The sequence below is a fragment of the Carlito syrichta genome, unplaced genomic scaffold (genome assembly GCF_000164805.1).
Source record: "Carlito syrichta isolate Samal-C Ts95f unplaced genomic scaffold, Tarsius_syrichta-2.0.1 Scaffold303517, whole genome shotgun sequence".
Lineage (NCBI taxonomy): Eukaryota > Metazoa > Chordata > Mammalia > Primates > Tarsiidae > Carlito > Carlito syrichta.
In genome coordinates, this window is record NW_007247613.1 from 7,909 (window position 1) to 26,458 (window position 18,550).

At 40.6% G+C, this 18,550-nt stretch overlaps 1 protein-coding gene across 1 annotated transcript in view; it reads right to left on the reverse strand.

The window, feature by feature from the left end:
- Positions 1 to 2,809: 2,809 nt before the first annotated feature.
- Positions 2,810 to 18,550, reverse strand: part of LOC103260985 (protein FAM184B-like) — a gene marked incomplete at its 3' end in the record, with an annotated part of 83,084 nt that continues 67,343 nt past the window's right edge. The window contains exons 6-7 of the mRNA XM_008058625.1: positions 6,943 to 7,053; positions 2,810 to 2,917 (exon numbers count right to left, since the gene is read on the reverse strand). Coding sequence (XP_008056816.1) covers positions 2,810 to 2,917; positions 6,943 to 7,053 — 219 coding nt within the window. The remainder of the gene's footprint in view (positions 2,918 to 6,942; positions 7,054 to 18,550) is intronic.

Sequence of the window (18,550 nt, forward strand, 5' to 3'; positions counted from 1 at the left end):
TTGAGTGGAATCTAATGGAACTGATATTTGTTGAGGCTCCTCCGGCAACTCTACGCAGAAGAAGTCTGACTCTTCCTTCTAGAAACCAAGCCCAGTGAGGGGCAGTATTCTAGACTAAGAAGGGTTGGATGAAGGCTGGGTTTCATGGTGGACAAACTTGCGATTCTCAACATGCACTTGTATTCTGGACTTACCTAGGACTTGTTTTTTTTTTTTTTAGCTAGAGCAGTGGTTCTCAACTAGGGATAACTGTGCCTCCCAGGAGACATTTGGCTATGTCCAGAGACATTTTTGGTTGGGACATTTTGGTTGGGGGTGTCACTAATGGCATTGTTGAGTAGAGACATCCTGCAGTGCTCAGCACAGCACCCACACAACAAAGAACTATCCAACTCCAAACTCAAGTGCTGAAGCTGAGAACCCTTGAGCTTTGGGGACAGCACTGGCTCTTGGACAACATGACCATGACTGGTAGACCCTTTGTCATAAGCCCTGGAACATACCTAGAACTTCCGTGTCTGTATTTCCTTCTAAAAATAGAGCCTGTTGTATGATCTTCCTGAACTGCATTTTAAATTTAGTTTCCAGCCTATCAACCTTCTTTTCTTTTTTTCCCTGTCAGCAGGTAATGTGTCAAGATTGTAACAAAGTTTAAGAAAGGCACATCTCACATATGAGCATGAAAACCCAATCACCACACTTATGAACTACAAAAGAATCTCAACCTTATTTTAAATTTAATCTGATCAAGGAGGATATCAGGCAATTATGATCCATCTCCCTGAGAAATACCTGAATATAGGGGGGGAGGGGAACCTTTTTGGGAAACCCCACAGGGTGTTGGTGAAAACTTCAGCTGTCCCTGGGGCCAAAAGTTCTCCTCTGGACCGCTAGCTTATGAGGCTGGTTCTTGAGAAATGCAGGGAGAATGAAAATAACTGCATGTTTCTGAGGCAGAAATCTTCCAAAAGGATGGAGCCAGCCTCCCTGACCAGGAAGAAGCCAGCCCTGTGGAGGAAGGTCCCTCTGCTCCTTCAGGCCTTCAGGCTTCTCCTCCAGGAGGATCACCCATGGGGATAACTGGGCTGCTCAAGGATTCGTCCCCAGTCTATGTGTCAGAGGAGGAAACTTAGTGAGTCATGGCTGCTCTCCTTAAGCCTTTAACAGCTGGGACCTGTTTTACCTGGAAGGTAGTCTGGTCACGTGCTACTTTTACAGTGAGCGTGGGGGATCAGAGCCACAGAGTCGGTGGTTCCATTCTGGGCTTGGCTGCTTACCTACATGTGACAGTGGACAAGTCACCTAACTGTTCTGTTCAGCTTTCTCCTCTGCAGAATGGGGACCTTACAAGGGTTATTGAAAACTGCAATGAAGTCAAAGACAGGAACCAGTGCTCTACAACCGACCAGTTCAAGCCCAAATGTTGGTCATTATTCAAATCCATATTCACTCAATTTGGGGCTCAATTTTACCCTGGAATATGTGGTTAAGTATGGGTCACCCCAGGAGGGCATGACATGGGGGCAGGGGCAGGACCACGAACCTTGTCCTGGAAGACTGGGGTTAAGGGAGGGAAACTGCAGTTCCTGAGGACACTCAGGTGCCCAGAAATGGGTGAACATGAGACGGATGAGGCTGGTGTCGTACGATTCAGACTCAGTTATGTGGCATTTCCCCCACTGGAGTCTGAAGTGAACTGAAAACTGGGACAACGATAAAATACGTAAAATTTAAGGCAGTGGGTCTTTTATGGCTCCTGATGCCGAAACAAGAATCAAGAGGGTTATTCAGCCTAGGGTCCCCAAACACACATTTCCTGAGGATTATTTATAATTCTGACATTGTGCAGTGAATATTAACTGTGTGGCTATGTTGTGGATTAAGTTGTGCCCCAAGAAGATATGATGAAGTCCTAGCCTCAAGCACCTATGAATGAGACCTTATTAGGAAATAGGGTCTTTGTAGATGTAATTGGCCAAGATGAGGTCATACTGGAGCAGAATAGGCCCTAACTCCAATGACTGTTGTCCTTATAAGAAGGACATGCGAAGACACAGGGATGCAGCACACAGGGAAGGAGGCTGTGTGATAGCAGAGGCAGACATGGGAGTGATGCATCTATAGGCCAAGGAACACCAAGAACTGCCCAGCGGCCAACAAAAGCCAGGGGAGAGGCATGGACCAGGCTCTCCCTCAGACCCTCCTGAAGGAACCAGACCGGCCAACACCTTGATTTCAGACTTCTTTTCTCCAGAACTGTGAGAGGATACTTTTCTGTTGTTTAAGTCACCAAGTATGTGGTAATTTAGAAAAATAGTACAGTTCTAGAGAAATAGTACAGCCTACCATGAGCCAGACAGAGGAACTCATTTCTGCCCCCAAAGGAGCATCCCAGAAAGGGCAGTTCCATGGGCATGGGCTGTCACAAGGATAAGTGAGATTAGAAGGGAGAGAGAGGCAGCAGACGAGAAGGGGGCCTTTACTATGACTCTTGTGCTTCAGGCTGGGCAGAATCCAAGGTCTTGTGCTAGTCAAGTGCCCCTTTATCTGCTCTCAGACAGGGAGAGGAGACTAATCTGAAAGGCCTTATTCTTTTTCAAACCACGCAGATGATTAGCCAGAACTCTATTTCCTTCATGGTTTTTGCAAATGGATTTTGTGGTGATTTCCCCCCTCCCAGACATTTTGGCAGTGCTGAGGGGAGACGTAAAAGAGCCCATTAACATCAGAATGTGTCACTGGGGACACTGAAATGCTGAGACAGCGAAGAAAAATATCCTTAATTAAAGCAGAAAAAACTAGAGGTTACCTGGGTCTCCAGAATGCTGCAGTGTTGGCAGTCTAATTTCTGGGGCCTTTCCTCAGCTCTTTGAGGGCATACCTTATTTTGTTGGATAAATTCTTCTAGCCTTAAAACCTAAAACAGAAGATAAGAAACATCAGGCAATGAACCAAAGTCTTACCTCTTGGATATGGTCATTAATCTGGGAATCAATTCTCCTGGGCCAGTCTGCTCTGGGGAGATTGCCCCATTAGATAAATTCCACATGTGCTTCTAGAAATGCCTTTTCTAATTAGTTCATTGCTTAGTCTTTCCAGAAGGTGATGAGCCTAGTAGGTTTACAGTATTCCACACTTGCCTTTAAATTATTTACACACATGTTTCTATACTACATGCGTAGGGAGACTTTCATATAATTCCCGAAGGCCACTCAATTTCTAATGAAAAAAAGGTAGTTGCAAAAGATAATGAATAACATTTAAGAACTACACAGATACAAACAAGAGAAGAGGGGTGAGGAGGTGCGATAAAGTGTAAAGGCTTAATTATGATGATGATGATTAACCAATTAATTAATGTATCAATTAAACAGACTGCTTTCCCTCTAGACTTGAGGGGGTGGAGGCCCAAACTCATAAAGGAAACTCAGACTTTGCTAGCAAATCCTTGTAGAGTATTAATACTTGTCAGGTACAGTGCTAAGTATAAGGAAGGAAAGGGAGGGGACAGAGTGAGCACAAGATAGTAGAATAAAAAAATATGGTCCCTGTCTTTAAGAAACTGTCGTTTTATGGGGGAGATAGACAATATGTTTATAACCACAGCAACACTCAGTAGAAGTGTGTACAAAATAACAACAGCATCATTAATGGTAAATTTTCTATGGCCAGCCACAGATCTAAGCCTCTGGCAGTATTAACTCTTTTAATCCTCACAACAACCATTATGAGGTGGGTACTACTGCCCAGAATTTACAGTAATAAACTCTGCCCAGGGGAGTTCAGGCAGTTTTAAGGATGAGTAAGAGTCTGCCAGGTGGGAGAGTGCATCCCAGGATGCAGGAACAGCAGATACAATGGTAGAGGGTGGGTGGTAGTGATGTAAAAACTGAAAAAAGATCCCAGGTTGGGTGAGGGGATGGCAGAGTGAAGGAGCAGAATCTTGGAAGGTAGTGCTGGCAAGTTAGGTTGGGCCAAAATTGTGAAAAACATGTGGACTCAAGATTTTAGGGAAGGAGCAGTGGGGCCTTGAAAAGACTTGGGTTTTAGAACATGTGTTCTGGAATTAGCTGGCCTAGGGCAAATGTGGAAGCTGTGAGGTCCATGATGACACTTTTGTAAGGCTCTAGACAATGTCCAGAGGAACAAGAAGGCCATCAGAACATTCTCTTGGCTTCGCATAGGAGGATTTGGGGGAAGAGATATTTCAAGATTGTAAAACTCCCCTTATATTGCATCTTGCCTAAAGTTTTTTGAAACATATAAAGGAGTCTTGTGCAATGGTTTATGTAACATATATGACAGGTTAAAAAAAAGAGTCAAGGTGAGCTATTCTGGAAATCTTGTCCAAAGCATAGGTGTAGAGAGAAGTGAAGGGACATAAGTGTATGACCCACGGGACTTGACAGGTAATTGGGTGTGATGTTGGGGCAGGGTGGTGACTGTGGGTAGGGATGGGAGAGTCAGTAAATAGGTAGCTAGATGGCAGCACCATTGAGATGGTAGAGGGAATCAAGGGCAAAGGACAAGACTGAGGCTCTTGGTCCATGGTCAACCTCTTAGTCATGACTTGCAATCTATAAACACTCAAGTTCTGAATGATCCTTAGTCATCAAATAGATACAGTCCTGTATTAGTGGAATTGTTAGCATAGTGGTTAGAGGTGGGGTCTTCAGAGCCACATTACCTGGATTTGAATCTCAGACCTGTTACTTGTTAGCTGTGTGACTTTTGGGAAGTGATTTACCTTCTCTGTGCCTCAGTTTCCTCATTTCTCATTTCTCAGTTTTCTCATCTACATGGTAAAGCGGTTGTGAGGATTAGAAGAGTTAGTAGGTGTAAACTGCTGATGTAGTATCTTGACTAGAGCAAGAGTTTCGCAAAGGTTAGCCATTGCTAATTTCTTTCTTTCCTTTTCTTTTCTTTTTTTTTTTTTTGAGTTGGAGTCTTATTCTATGACCCAGGCTGGAGTGCAATGGCACACTCACAGCCACTGCAGCCTCGACCCGCTGGCCTCAGGCGATCCTTCTGCCTCACCCTTCCAAGTAGCTGGAACTACAAGCACGCGACACCACACCTGGGTAATTTTTTGATTTATTGTAGAGATGAGGTCTCACCAAGTTGCCCAGGCTGGTTTCGAATCCGGGAGCTCAGGCAATCCTCTCACCTTGGCCTCCCAAAGTGTTGTGGCCCTAGCCATTACTGTTTTCAAAGAAGATTTCTAAGGGGCATTCACAAGAAATAGTCAGATCAAGGCTCAGGCCTCTGGCTTCAGAAGACTAACTGGGCTGGTATCATATACATATATGAAGCCACCTTAAGTCTTGCAGGGTAGAGTGCTCCAGGTACAATGTGAAGATGGGCAGTACAGCTCAACAGGAAGAAAGGAAGAGCCGTAGGGAGGGAGGAAAGGAAGGAGAGAGGGAGCAAGGACAAAAGGAAGGAGAGAGGAAGAGGCTTCTTTGCTGTGCAGCCCCAGCTTGGTCTGGGCTAGGGCAGAAGCCTCTATTTCAGAGACTTTCACCAAGACCCACCTCTAGATGCTGATACATGAAGTCTAAGGCACAGCATGTCCATCGTTTTTTAAAAAAATAATAATTTCAGAATAGAAAAAGGGTTAAAAAGTACAAATAACATCTGTGACTGCTCACTCAGCTGAAGAAGTAACACATCACAAAATCACTGCTGCAGCCCCTCTCACTTTCTCCCTTCTAGAAATAGCCACTGGTCCAAATTTGATTCTAACATCCTCATGCCTTCTTTGACCTTTTTGAAAGAAATACCTGACAAAAATTAAACCTAACAGAGTTTAATTGAGCAAAGAACGATTCATGAATCAAGCAGCCTGGAACCAGAATAGGTTCAGAGAGGCTCCAGCACAGCCATGTGGTGGAAGATTTATGGACAGAAAAAGTAAAGTGTTGTACAGAAAATGGAAATGAGGTACAAAAACAGCTGGATTGGTTACAGCTCAGCATTTGTCTTATTTGAACCTGGTTGAACAGTTGGCTGCCTTTCATTGGCCAAACCTCAGTGATTGGCACAAGAATCAGTAACAGTCTGTTTTCATATCCAGTTAGGTATCAGTTCATCATGTGAAAGGTCACAGAGAAACCCTAGGTCGAACTTCAAATATGCAAGGAGGCAGCTTTAGCCTAGACTTCATTTAACGACTCGGTGGACATGTATCCTAAACAATCGATGGATGCTGTTTTGCACTTGGCCTTTATGTTCTTAAAAGTTCCCCAGAGGTTATAATGCACGACCGGGGTTGAGGAACTATTCATGGGTTCCTCAGCAGGTAGGGGACACAGGCCTCATCTGGAAGATTTGCGGGAAGGCCGGGGAAGGAAGGAAACCTCTTTACATATTTTGGTTTACTCAGGCTCAGAAATGGCTTTTGGGACCCTGTTTCCAGTCTTTTCCACTAGTTTAAAAAAATTACTTTTCAGGGCCCACAAAAATGTTTTAATTTATCTTAAAATGAGAAAAAAGAACAGTCTGGATTATATTCATCTTTCTATCAACAGAGTCATAAAATATAAATTAAAAAGCATGTTTTTAAATAAAGGAAGGACCTAGAAAGGCAAAAGGACCTAGGGCCCCAAAAAGTGCTAATGCAGCCCTGGAGAAGGAAAAGGTGAGAGAATGGCAGATTCACTGCCTCTGCATTTTAGCTGCAGAATCAACACCAACAACCTCCTGTGTCCTCTTATGTGAGACATTAAAGACCTCTTTGTTTAAGCCTCTCTACATCAGGCTCTCTGCTACTTGCTCCTATGTTTATGCCCCCGAGACAGGCTTCCTGTCTGTTCAAGTGGCCTCTCCTTTCTGAGGATGTAGGAAGGTGGAGGCAGTCTCCCGAGATTCCTGGTCTCTCAGACAGAAACTCCCAGGGGCCAGAACCAGCCCCCCCATGTCTTACATTTAGTCGGGGCTTACCTCCAGCAGAGAGTTCTGGAGCTTCATGTTTAGGGCCTCTTTCTCTTCTTCCAGCTGCTTTATCTCCTTTTCCGATTTCGTCCTCATTTCCTCCAACTGTGCTTCTACTTCCTAAGTGATGAATAGAAAAATTAACCACCCAAGGCACACAAACAAGACATTTATGCATTCATACTCTGCCTTATTTCTAAAGGAGATCAAGGAAGCTTACAAGAGTCATGAAATACTGTGGTTAAACATAAATTAGAAATACCCGAGCAGGTCATAAGACTACAAGAGTTAAAATCACACCACAAAGTCTGATATATATAGGGGTGGGGCAGAGTGGGGTATAACCTTGTCTTTAAATTTTCTAGTGTCAAATAATAAAAGAGAATGCTTTGCTTTGGGAGGCAGAGGCAGGAGGGTTGCTTGAGGCTAGGAGTTCGAGACCAGACCGGTCAACATACTATGTATACTATGTGAGATGCTGTCTGTACCAAAAAAAAAAAAAAAAAGACAGAAATAAAGGAAAAAAAAAAAAGAAATGACTCATTACTGACAAAATTTTCAGTGTTTTCCAGTGACTCATAAATTAAAAAGCCAACCACGTTTTTGGATACAGGGAAATATTTTTAAAATATTTCTCCTTCTCAACAGTATCCAAACAGTAGGCAAAATGATGGGGTTCACAATGTTGATTCCTCCCTGTTTCCTCATCATAGCCCTTGAGCCTCGGTACAAAGCAGAACCAGCTGAAGAAGTGTTTTGAAGACCACATGAGTGGTGTAGCCATCTATGTCATCCTGAGCACATTTCCTTTTTTATTTTTAAATTTATTGTATTTTGAAGATGTGAAGTCCAATTCAGGATTAGGTATACAAGTGGTCATCGTACAAGCAAAGTTTGGGCCTCCCTTTGGTTCCCACTTTCCCTGGTTGGAGATTAGGTGCCCTTATTCATGTCCTGTGCCCTCCTCCTCCCTCCCCTGGCAGTTTCTGGCTACTGCCAATCCCTTTCTTATAGTATTACGGTAAATGTTCAGGGTCCACTTATGAGTGAGAACATATGGCACTCAGTTCTTTGTTTCTGGAACATATTTCCTAATCCTCTGTGACTCATGGTTCTACTCACATACTTAGAATTGTTCCAGGTACATAGTAAAGGCTCAATAAATGATAAGTACTACTATTATTCTTAGAGAGGGCTGGCCTTTCTGATCTAGCTTAATTTCTGGGGAAACTGTGCACGTATCTAGAGGAGTGGATGAAACAGTCTGTCCATCTTAGCTGAACTTTAGTAGATATTGTGTCATCTATTTGTTCTAATATTTATTGAGATCTACCATCTGCCGAGCACAGTCCTCAGAGCTGAGAAGACAAAAGGGCAAAATTCCTACACACCAGGCATGAGAAAGACAGGCAACAGTTAAAGTCAATATGTGGGCAATACAGTTAACATGACAGAGAAATAAACAAATAAGACATGGGCTCTATGGTGTTAGGGAAGAGTTGAAATTTTAGGTAATTTGGGCTAGAGAAGCCCTTCAGAGAAAGTAACTTTTGAGTAAAAACCTGTATTAAGTGAGGGGACTCACCAAGGAAAAGTCTGGGACTTTTACAGCCTTCCAGGACCTGTAAAGTTCCTGGCGTGTTCTAAGGACCAAGAGGAGCCAGTGTGGGTGGACTAGGTTACATGAGAGACACATCATCTACGGCTTCATACATCAAGGTAGGACATACCAGTGAGATGAAGGACACTTAACAGTTGGGCAGAGAAGTGACATGGTTCAAACTGTGTTTTGAAAAACTCACTACTGGCTTCTATTGTGAGGACAGACTGGTGACAGGGTGGGATTAGAGGGGCTGCAGGAAGGCCCAGGAGGAAACTGCAGTAGAAACTGGGGCAAGAGCAGTGGCAGCTGGGTCTCTAGCAGCAGTAAGAGGAAGATGATGGGGGAGTGGTAGAAATATGTGGAATGTTGACTTGCTGAAAAGAGGGGTCAGGATGGCACATGGGGGTTTCTGACCTGAGCAAGGGAGGATGGTGCTGCTGTGGATTGAGTGGGGAAAGACAGAAAGAGAAGGCTTGGGACTGTCTAAGGAGCTTGTTTGCACATGTTGAGTTGAGACATCTGTTAGACATCTAAGCAAACAGGGATACAATGTTTGGAATTCAGGGGAGATTTCTCAGTTGGAGGTATTCATATGGGAGTCATTCACATACAGAATGTGTTTAGATGAGAAATGCTAGAGAAAGAATATAAAAGAAACACAAGATGTTCAAGAACTGAGCCCTGGGACACTCCAACATTCATAAAAATTTAAAGTTATAGTATCTGACAGATATTTAGAGAGCAGATCTTCTGGACTATCAGTTGATTATGGTCTAACAGGCATGATAACAGTAGTGGATGGTTACCAAGTATGTGCCGTTTGCTGGACACTTTACACAGACCATCCTTTTGATCTTTGTGAAGAAAGCCCTATGGCTTGGCACTATCATTAAGGTTTATTGTATAGATGAAGAAATGTAGTTTAAGGAGGTTAAATGCTTTGGGTCATGTAGTCAGTAAGTGGAAAAGTCAAGACATGAGCTTGGGAAAGACTGACTGCTTGGCTATGCTTCTTAGAACCCTGCCTTCTTAAGAAAGATGCAGCACCTAGTAAAAAATAAATACCTCACTAAAAGGTTTTCTGATCTCTGCTGCAGAGAAACTAAGGTAGTCTCTGTGGGCAGGCACTAGGTGCTCCCCAAAACAAGGAGGAGAAGTTACATGACCTGGAGCCCTGTTCTGTTTCAGAGGCGCGAGGGGCACTTGAGCTGGAATACAGGAACAAGTGGGGCAAAGGGCTTGTGTACCTGGGACTGATCTGAGGTCAAACAGAAACCTGTCATTCATTCACTCATTCAACTAGCCAATATTAACTGAACATCTACCATATGCCAATTGCCATGATAAGGGGACAGGGATGAAACCATCAAGAGAGCAGGGAGACAACCCACAGAATGGGAAAAAAATATTTGCCAACTGTATATCTGACAAAGGCCTAACATCTAGGATCTACAAGGAACTCAAATGTGCCAAAAGGAAAAAAACTAAGAGCTCCATTCAAAAGTGAGCAAAAGACATGAATAGACACTTCTCAAAAGAAGATGTATGGGCAGCCAACAGACACATGAAAAAGAGCTTAGCCTCACTTATCATCAGAGAAATGCAAATCAAAAGCACACTGAGATACCACCTAACCCCAGTAAGAATGGCCATCATTAATAAGACAAACAACAACAGATGCCGGCAAGGATGCAGAGAAAAGGGAACACTTCTATACTGCTGGTGGGAATACAAACTAGTGCAACCTCTTTGGAAAACACTAGAAATTGACCTTCCATATGACCCACCAATCCCCCTTCTGGAAATATACCTGGAGGAACTCAAATCATTCTACAAAAAAGATACCTGCACACGTATGTGTGTTGCAGCTCTATTCACAATAGCAAAAACACGGAACCAACCGTGTTGCCCACCGAAGCTGGACTGGATTAAAAAAATGTGGTACATATACACAATGGAATGTTATGCAGCCATAAAGAAGGACAAACATATGGACTTCTCAGCAACTTAGATGGATTTAGAGTTGATCATACTCAGTGCTATCACAGAAACAAAGAACAGAGTACCATATGTTCTCACTCATAAGCGAAACTTGAACAATTGTAATACTATAATAAAGGCATTGGCAGTAGTGGGAAACTGTCTGGGGAGTGGGGGTGGGATTGGCAGTTGAGGGATTCTGATAGGGTAGGGAGGGGCATACCTCATCAACAAGGGTACCTGCATAATCAACATTTGTATACCTAACCCAGAATCGTACCCCACATCTTTATAATAAAAAAGACCAAAAAAAGGGGATAGGGATATAGTCAGTGTGGTTGGTAGATGTTTAACAACTGATTTTCCCCCAAAATAAAAAAAATGGATTGATAGCATTTGTTGGTTTCTAGGTATAAATACTCCTACTGTGGCCAATGTCAAGTTACTACAGTAATGTCACTGAACACAGAGTTGGGAAGAGGTGTGACAATTGCCTCTCATGAGCTGGTAGGGGCTGACTCCAACACACCACTGGATGTAGCAGTGAACAAGGCAGCCCACTGAGGAAAGCATACAGTGAATAGACACTTACAATGCCATGTTACAGTAAAAGCTGTGCTAATGTAGGTACGGGGTGCCATATCAGACAATGATATCACTAGACTGGGCAGGAAAGACTTGTGGGAAGACCCATATTTAAACTGGGACCAAAAGGATCAGTAAGAACTGGACAGAACTAGACAGGTGAATTTGGGAGTAGGGAGAAAAATGTTCTTCATCAAGGCAAAGAACATGGGATGAATGCTGAACTAAAAGGCTGGAGGGCAAAGTTGGACCAGGAAAGATGTGGGATGAAGCCAGAGGGGTACACAGGAGTCTACTTCTGTAGGATACTAACAATCATGTTAAGGAATTGGAAGACAATAGGGAGTGGTTAGCGAGTTTGGAACCAAGGGTGAGTTTTCAGAAGATTCCACTGGAACGAAGATTACATTACATGAAATGAGGAGAATGGAGACAGGGGAGTCATCACATGGTCCGTCAGGAAATAGTGGTTGACTGGATCAGTGTGGTACCATTGAGTACTGAGGGAAGTGGAGACAGTTCAAGGCCATCTGTGTAGAGTTAACAGATTTGATGTTTGATTGAATATGAGGGGGTGAGAAATAATTCATTTTGACTCCTGGGTTTCGACTTGAGAGTATCTAAAAGGATGCTGCCGCTGTTTGTCTGCATGACACCTTTGCACTTTCCATAGGGCTGATCCCAGGCCAGCCCAGTGGCCCTAGGGTAGCCCTTAGCATTGTCTTTGGGAAAAGAGTGATAAGATTTGACTGTAAGTGTACATGACCTGAACATTTAGCATGTGTGTAGTCTCTGTTCAATAAATCTATGATCCTCTTTTGCAGAGCTTGCTGTTTTGGAGAGTTCATTTTCAAAAAAATATGTAAATTATCCCTTTGTTCCAAACAAACTGGAATAGCTTAAGCAACCATCAGCAGCAAGGCCATCCCCTCAGCAAGATTCTGATGTTTTACTTCATTAATTAGCTTCTCATCCACGGAAGCTTTTATTGAACAAAAGTTTTATCATGCTTAGTAGAACAGACACGAACACTGCCAAGGCATGTTCACTGTAATAGCACAGTGAAAATCCCCCAAGATAACAATTTTTAGCATAAAGGAATGGCTATTTCTAATTTCACACAGCCTAACTTCCTAAGCTACAAGCAATCAATAATAGCTTCAGCTGTTACCTTGACAAATGAACCTAAGGTGAAAAAAAATTCCCCCACAGATGGAAATAACCCATTTCAGCAATAATTTTTGGCATTAGTAAGTTTCACTTTAGGTGCAGAATAATGTGGTTTACTGTCAGAAAGCAAACAGTTCTGGGTCACCTGGAGAGCACAGATTAGAAAGAAGCTTGCTATTCCAGCTCAGCGCAAAGTGAAGACTTTGAGGTGTAATCAGGAAGCTCAGATATTCTCCTAACTCAGGAGAGAGCAGAGGGAGGGAGGGAGGGAGGGAGAGGGAGAGAGAGAGAGAGGAGAGAGAAAGAGAGAGAGACAGAGAGAGAGAGTCAGAGAGAGAGAGAGAGAGCGAGAGCACAACCACAAAGACAAGAGCATAAGGAAAAAGAAGACTAATGTTCTCAATCATATACATTGCTTCACTCTCATATACCCATGGAATCGGGCTTCATTGCGCCCATTTTACAGGGAAGAAATCACACAGCTGATAAGAGGTAAAAGTAAGACTCATACTTGTTTTCTGTTTCTTAATCTAGGTTGTCCACAATTACAGGTAATTTTTTGTTTTTGAGTCAAGGTTTCAAGTTGGAGTACAGTGGCATGATCACAGCTAACTGCAATCTCAACTTCCTGAGATCAGGAAGTCCAGGCTCTCGAGTAGCTGGGACTACAGATACATACTACCATGCCTGGCTTATTTTTTAATATTTTTTTTTGTAGAGATGAAGTCTTGCTATGTTGCCCAGGTTGATCTCAAACTCCTGGGCTCAAGGGATCCTCCTGCCTTGGCCACCCAAAGTGCTGCCTAGAGGCATGTAATTTAAAAGACACATAAAGGAACCACCATGAGAGAATAACAATTGAGCAACCACAGAAAATTACCACACAGAGATTTCAGTTGGAGTTTTAAGAGAAAATACGTTAACCTTTTTCAAGACGAGAAGTTAGTTATTTGGAATGTATTTATAGAGAACTTCATGGTGTAACTGAAAGAGTTAACCAGTACAGAGCCTAAAATATCACTCAGAATCACTCATTAGCAATAATATTGACATAACACTAATCAATACATAGGGCTTTATACCCCATGAAGGGTCACACCTCAGTTGTAGGACTTAAGCAGAGTTAGAGCAAATTCTATCTAGAATCATCTGAACAAAGTTTTAAAGTAAGTCTGGAAAATAGTGAATTTAATATTATATATATTTTACCACAGTAAATAATGTCTCAAAAAGATATTGATTCGCAAGTAATTTATCTGCTTGTCAAATATAACTCAGCACTCATAAAAGGATGACAACAAAATCCATACTTTTAACAACTTAACGTTTTCAATGCCCAGCATTCAAACAAAAGTTACCAAACATGCAAAGAAACAAAAACATGTGACTCATAACCAGGAGATAAAACAGTCAACAGAGAAAGACCCCAAAATGGCAGAGATGAGGATGCTAAAAGAGCAATTATAAATATGATTAGGAATTTAAAGGAAAACATGAACATAATGAATAAAGAGAAGATGTAAAGGAGAACAGAATGAAATTTCTAGAGCTAAAGAATATCCAAATGAAAAATACACTGAACAGGCTTTAAGAAATATTAGATGGTGCAAAAAAAAAGATGAGTAAAACTTGAAGAAACAGCAATAAATATTATCCAGACTGAAGCACAAAGACACAAAGAGTCTGAAAATGAAGAGTGCCTCTATAACTTATTGTACAATTTCAGAAGGAGGACAGGGCAGAAAACATGGAAGAAATTATGGTCTTAAAATTTCCAAATTGCATGAAAACTATAAATTCACAAGTTAAATTAGCCTTGAGCAGAAAACACAAAGAAAATCATACCATGGCATATCATAATTAAATGTAGAAACCACGGTTAGGCTACGGTGTGCCATGATTGTGCCACTGCACTCCAGCCCAGGTGACAAAGTGAGACTCTAACTCAAAACAACAACAACTAATCCAACTTAGAAACCAATGACAAAGAGAAAATCTTGAAAGAAATCAGAAGGAAAAAATGATAATTATGCACAGGGGAAAAAAGATAAGTATGGCTGCTGACTTTTTGTTAGAACAAAATGTAAACCAAAAGATATTGAATGACATTTTTAGAGTGCTGAAAACAAAACCATCAACCTACAACTCTATATCCAGTAAAAATATTTGTCAAAAATGAAGGAAAAATAAAGAAAGAGTTTGTTGTGAGCAGGTGTAGATGCACACTGCAAGGAATGTTATAGGAAGTTTTTTTAGGCTAAAGAAACATGATACTATATAGGCACCTAATTCTACCAAGGGAATGAAGAGTGCAGAAATGGCAAATACATCGGAAAATACAAAGGCAAAGGACCCTTGTAGAGAAAAACATTTCTCAAAAATATGTTTAAGCAAACATAAAAGCAATATACTGTAGGATTTATAAAATGTGTAAAGTAAAATGTATAATAATTGCACAAAGGACAGGAAGGGGGAAGTGAAAATGTGTTGTTGTAAGATTTATATATGTGAAGTGACATGGTATTACTTGAAGATAGATTGTGATCAATTTAAAGATGCATATTAAACATACTAGAGCAACCACCAGCCCTCCACTTTGCCAAAAAAGAAGCATAGCTAGTAAGTCAGAAGTGTAAAAAAGGAGAATACTAAAAAAATGCAAATGAACCCAAACTAGACAGAAAAAGAGGGGGAAAAGGAAACAGATGTGACAAATAAGAAAAATAGAAAGATGGTAGACTTAATAATTATGTTAAATGTAGATGGTCTGAATGCCCCGAATAGGCAGAGACTATCAATAAGAATAAAAAAGTAAGACCCAAGTATACCACAGAAGTACTTTAAATACAAAGACATAGATGGGTTAAAGTAAAAGAATGGATTAAAATAGACCAAGCGACACTAAGTATAAAATTGATGGAATCTCTCTCTCTCTTTTTTTAATCAAAGTAGGCTTCAGGGTAAAGAACATCTCATAAATAATAAAAGGGTCAATTCATCAAAAAGACATAAGAATCTTAAATGTATAGGTACTAGTAAAAAGGTTTCAATTTTCGTGAAGCAGAAACTGAGAACCAAAAAAACCCAAAACAGGTCCACAATTCACATTTGAGATTTCAATCCTCTTATCTTAGTAATCAACAGGATGAGAAGAAAAAAAATCAGTAAGGACATAAAAGACTTGAACAACCAACTTGACCTCATTAACTTTTATAAAACACTCCACCCAAAAGCAGTAGATTCACATTCTTTTCAAGTACACACAGACTGTTCATCAAGATAAATCACATTTGGCCATAAAACATGCTGAATAAATTTAAAATGAATGAAATAATAGAGTCTAGTCTCTGGCCACAGGACAATGTAATTTTTACACCATTTTGTCTTTTGTCTTTTTAAAAATAATACATTTGCAAAATTAAAAAAAATCAATAGGTACAAAATGTTATATAATAGAAAGAAGTCTCTATCATTGTTCCTAGTACCTTTTAAAAAAATTTTTAAATTTTGAAGATGGATACAATTCAGGGTTAGGCATATAAATGTTCATTATGCAGATACCCTTGTAGATTATGTAATTATTAAAGGTAAACATGTAGTTTTAATAATGCTGCCTCCTAATAGCATAATCTGTTTTAAATTTCACAAAAGCAAACAACTTTTATTTATGAAATAAAGAAGCTAGTGCTTTTAAAAAATAAAATATAATCATATATAATTGTTAGATAATTTAATTCATTTTATTTATATAATTTTGAAAGTTAAGCTTTTGAGACACAAATTTTAGTTCAGAATTTGATGCAGCTTCAGAATCAACATACTTCATCAGTGAGCTCCATTAAACATATGGGAAATGAGTTGTCATTGTATATCCATTTTTGACATGTAGTAAAATCTATGGATTACATTAGAAATCACCAGTCGGATACATTTTGTGATCATATGTCTTCAAGCGCACATTAAAACACCAACACTACTGCTCACTATATATGTTTATAGTGATTTTGTAACTGCATGCGGAAAAATGCTTTTTTTTCATTTTGCTCCTTCCTGGCTCCTATACCATTTTGCCCAAGAGAAGTGTCTGACAAACCTGCGAGATTAGAGTAATGCTCCAATGCTCCTTCCTGGCTCCTATACCATTTTGCCCAAGAGAAGCGTCTGAGAAACCTGCCAGATTAGAGCAATGCTCCAATGCTCTCTGTGAAAAGAAGGCAAAGGGGACACTCCTGCTGCACTGCTAGCAGTTTAATGCCTACTTTGTTTTAGATTACTTTAGTTCTGAGATCTTTACACCTCTAGAGGATTACCACCCATTAAGGGCTCTAAACGACCAAGCTAACAGTTCGGTTATTAGGTTCTTAGTGTCATACCACGCTCCTACCTTAAGAGCTCGGCTTAATGTAGCTACCATTTGAGAGGCATAGCTTGAACAGATAGGATAAAAATTCCTGTTCTGCAGCTATAGGCCATCGAGGCATTAACCCCCACTGCCGCTCTTAGGCCCTCTTATGGGGCAAATATTGTTCACATTTTCTCATGTAGTTCTTCAGATAATCCCCTCATGCTGAAATATGTACACACCTGTTTCAATTATCTCCTTTCTCCCATTCAATTCCATATATGTTCTGTATCTTGCTTTTAAAAAATTGATATTGTTTCATGTTTGTACAATGAATACTTAATTCTTTCAATAGCACATAGAATTCCACATTATGGATAAATCATAATTTATTTCATCAGTCCTCAACTGACAGACTTTTTGGTTGCCCTAATCTATTGCATAAAATAGCAATGATGCATTAAATATTCTTGCATGTGTGCAAGTATATCTATAGGGTTGATGTCTAGGAGTAGAACAGCTGGGTCAAAGAGTGCTTTTAAATTTTGACAGATTACCAAAATGCCCTTTTAGATAGGCTGTGTACTATTTTACGCTTTGACCAACAATGAGTGAAAATGTCTTTCTTCTTATACTCTAACATAAAACGTTTAGTAAAACTTACAGATCTTTGAAAGATCTGGCAGTTTAAAAAGTGGTATGCCATTGTTTAATTTATGTTTCTTTTAGGAGGAACGTTAGCATATGTTCATGGTTTTGAAGTCGTCTGTAACTCCTTTTTTGTGCTCTTTCTGTGATCCTTTTCTTGCTGTAGTTATGAAAATCAATCCTTTGTTCTATAGTGCTTTACAATCCCACTTCCCTTCCACCCTGTCCCTTTTATTAGTTTATACCTGCTTATGGTGATTTTGTCATGAATCCATTCTATGTTGTCAGATTTATCAGTCTTTTATCATGGCTTCTGTTTTATATAATGATAAGAAAGCTGATAGAAATAAAAAGGTGGAAACATCTGAGCAAATCATCTCACCAATATTACTTAAAATAACATCTTTAAAATAAAGTAACATAAAATAAAAGAAATATTTGTTACTTAAAATTAGAAAACAGAAGCCCAGAATGGTTTGAGATGACTAATTTAAGCTTTGGCAGTGAGACAGTTTTTCCCCAGGATCAGTGCTTATCACATACTGACTTGACTCTGGTTGTTGGAGTACATCTTGCTCCCCTACCAGATTGTAATTTTTTTTTATCTCTGCAGTGCCTCAAAACACCTAGCATGAATTTAGTAAATGGTAAATGAAGAGTACATGGATAGTGGTAGAGCAAGGATGAAAGTTATTGGCTTTGGAGTCTGACAGGCCTGATTTGTATCCAACTCTCTCATCACTCGGCTGTGTGAAACTCAAGTTATTTCATTTCTCAGATTCCTTGTCTAAGAATGGAAAAACAACAACAGAGCTGAGGTAAGGATCTAATCGCTGAGTGGAGAGTGATTCCAATTGGCTACCCAAGACCTAACCTTTCATCCCTTTGGATGTTGGGGAACTCTTCATCTGACGCATCGGAGTCCTCCTCTTGTCACAGAATCTGAAAATGCTATACTCCCTGCGAATGGGACATGAGCATAGGACTGAAGCTCCCCAGTCAGACACACCTTTCATGGGTTTTGAATTAGAAGCAGGAGTCACACTGAATTTGGAAACTGCAGGTTCCAGGGGCAGCAGGGCCAGACGTTCCAGGGTACTACTGACCAACTGAACTTTCGGCGATGGGATGTTTGAAAGCCTGACGTTGTTTGTGTGTAGAAGTCATCCAAGAGCTTGCTGACCAGCTACAGATGACTCCTGAGCACTTGAAATATGGCTAGTGCCACTAGGGAACTGAAATTTAAATTTTATTTGATTGTAATTAATTTATGCTCAAATAATCCCATG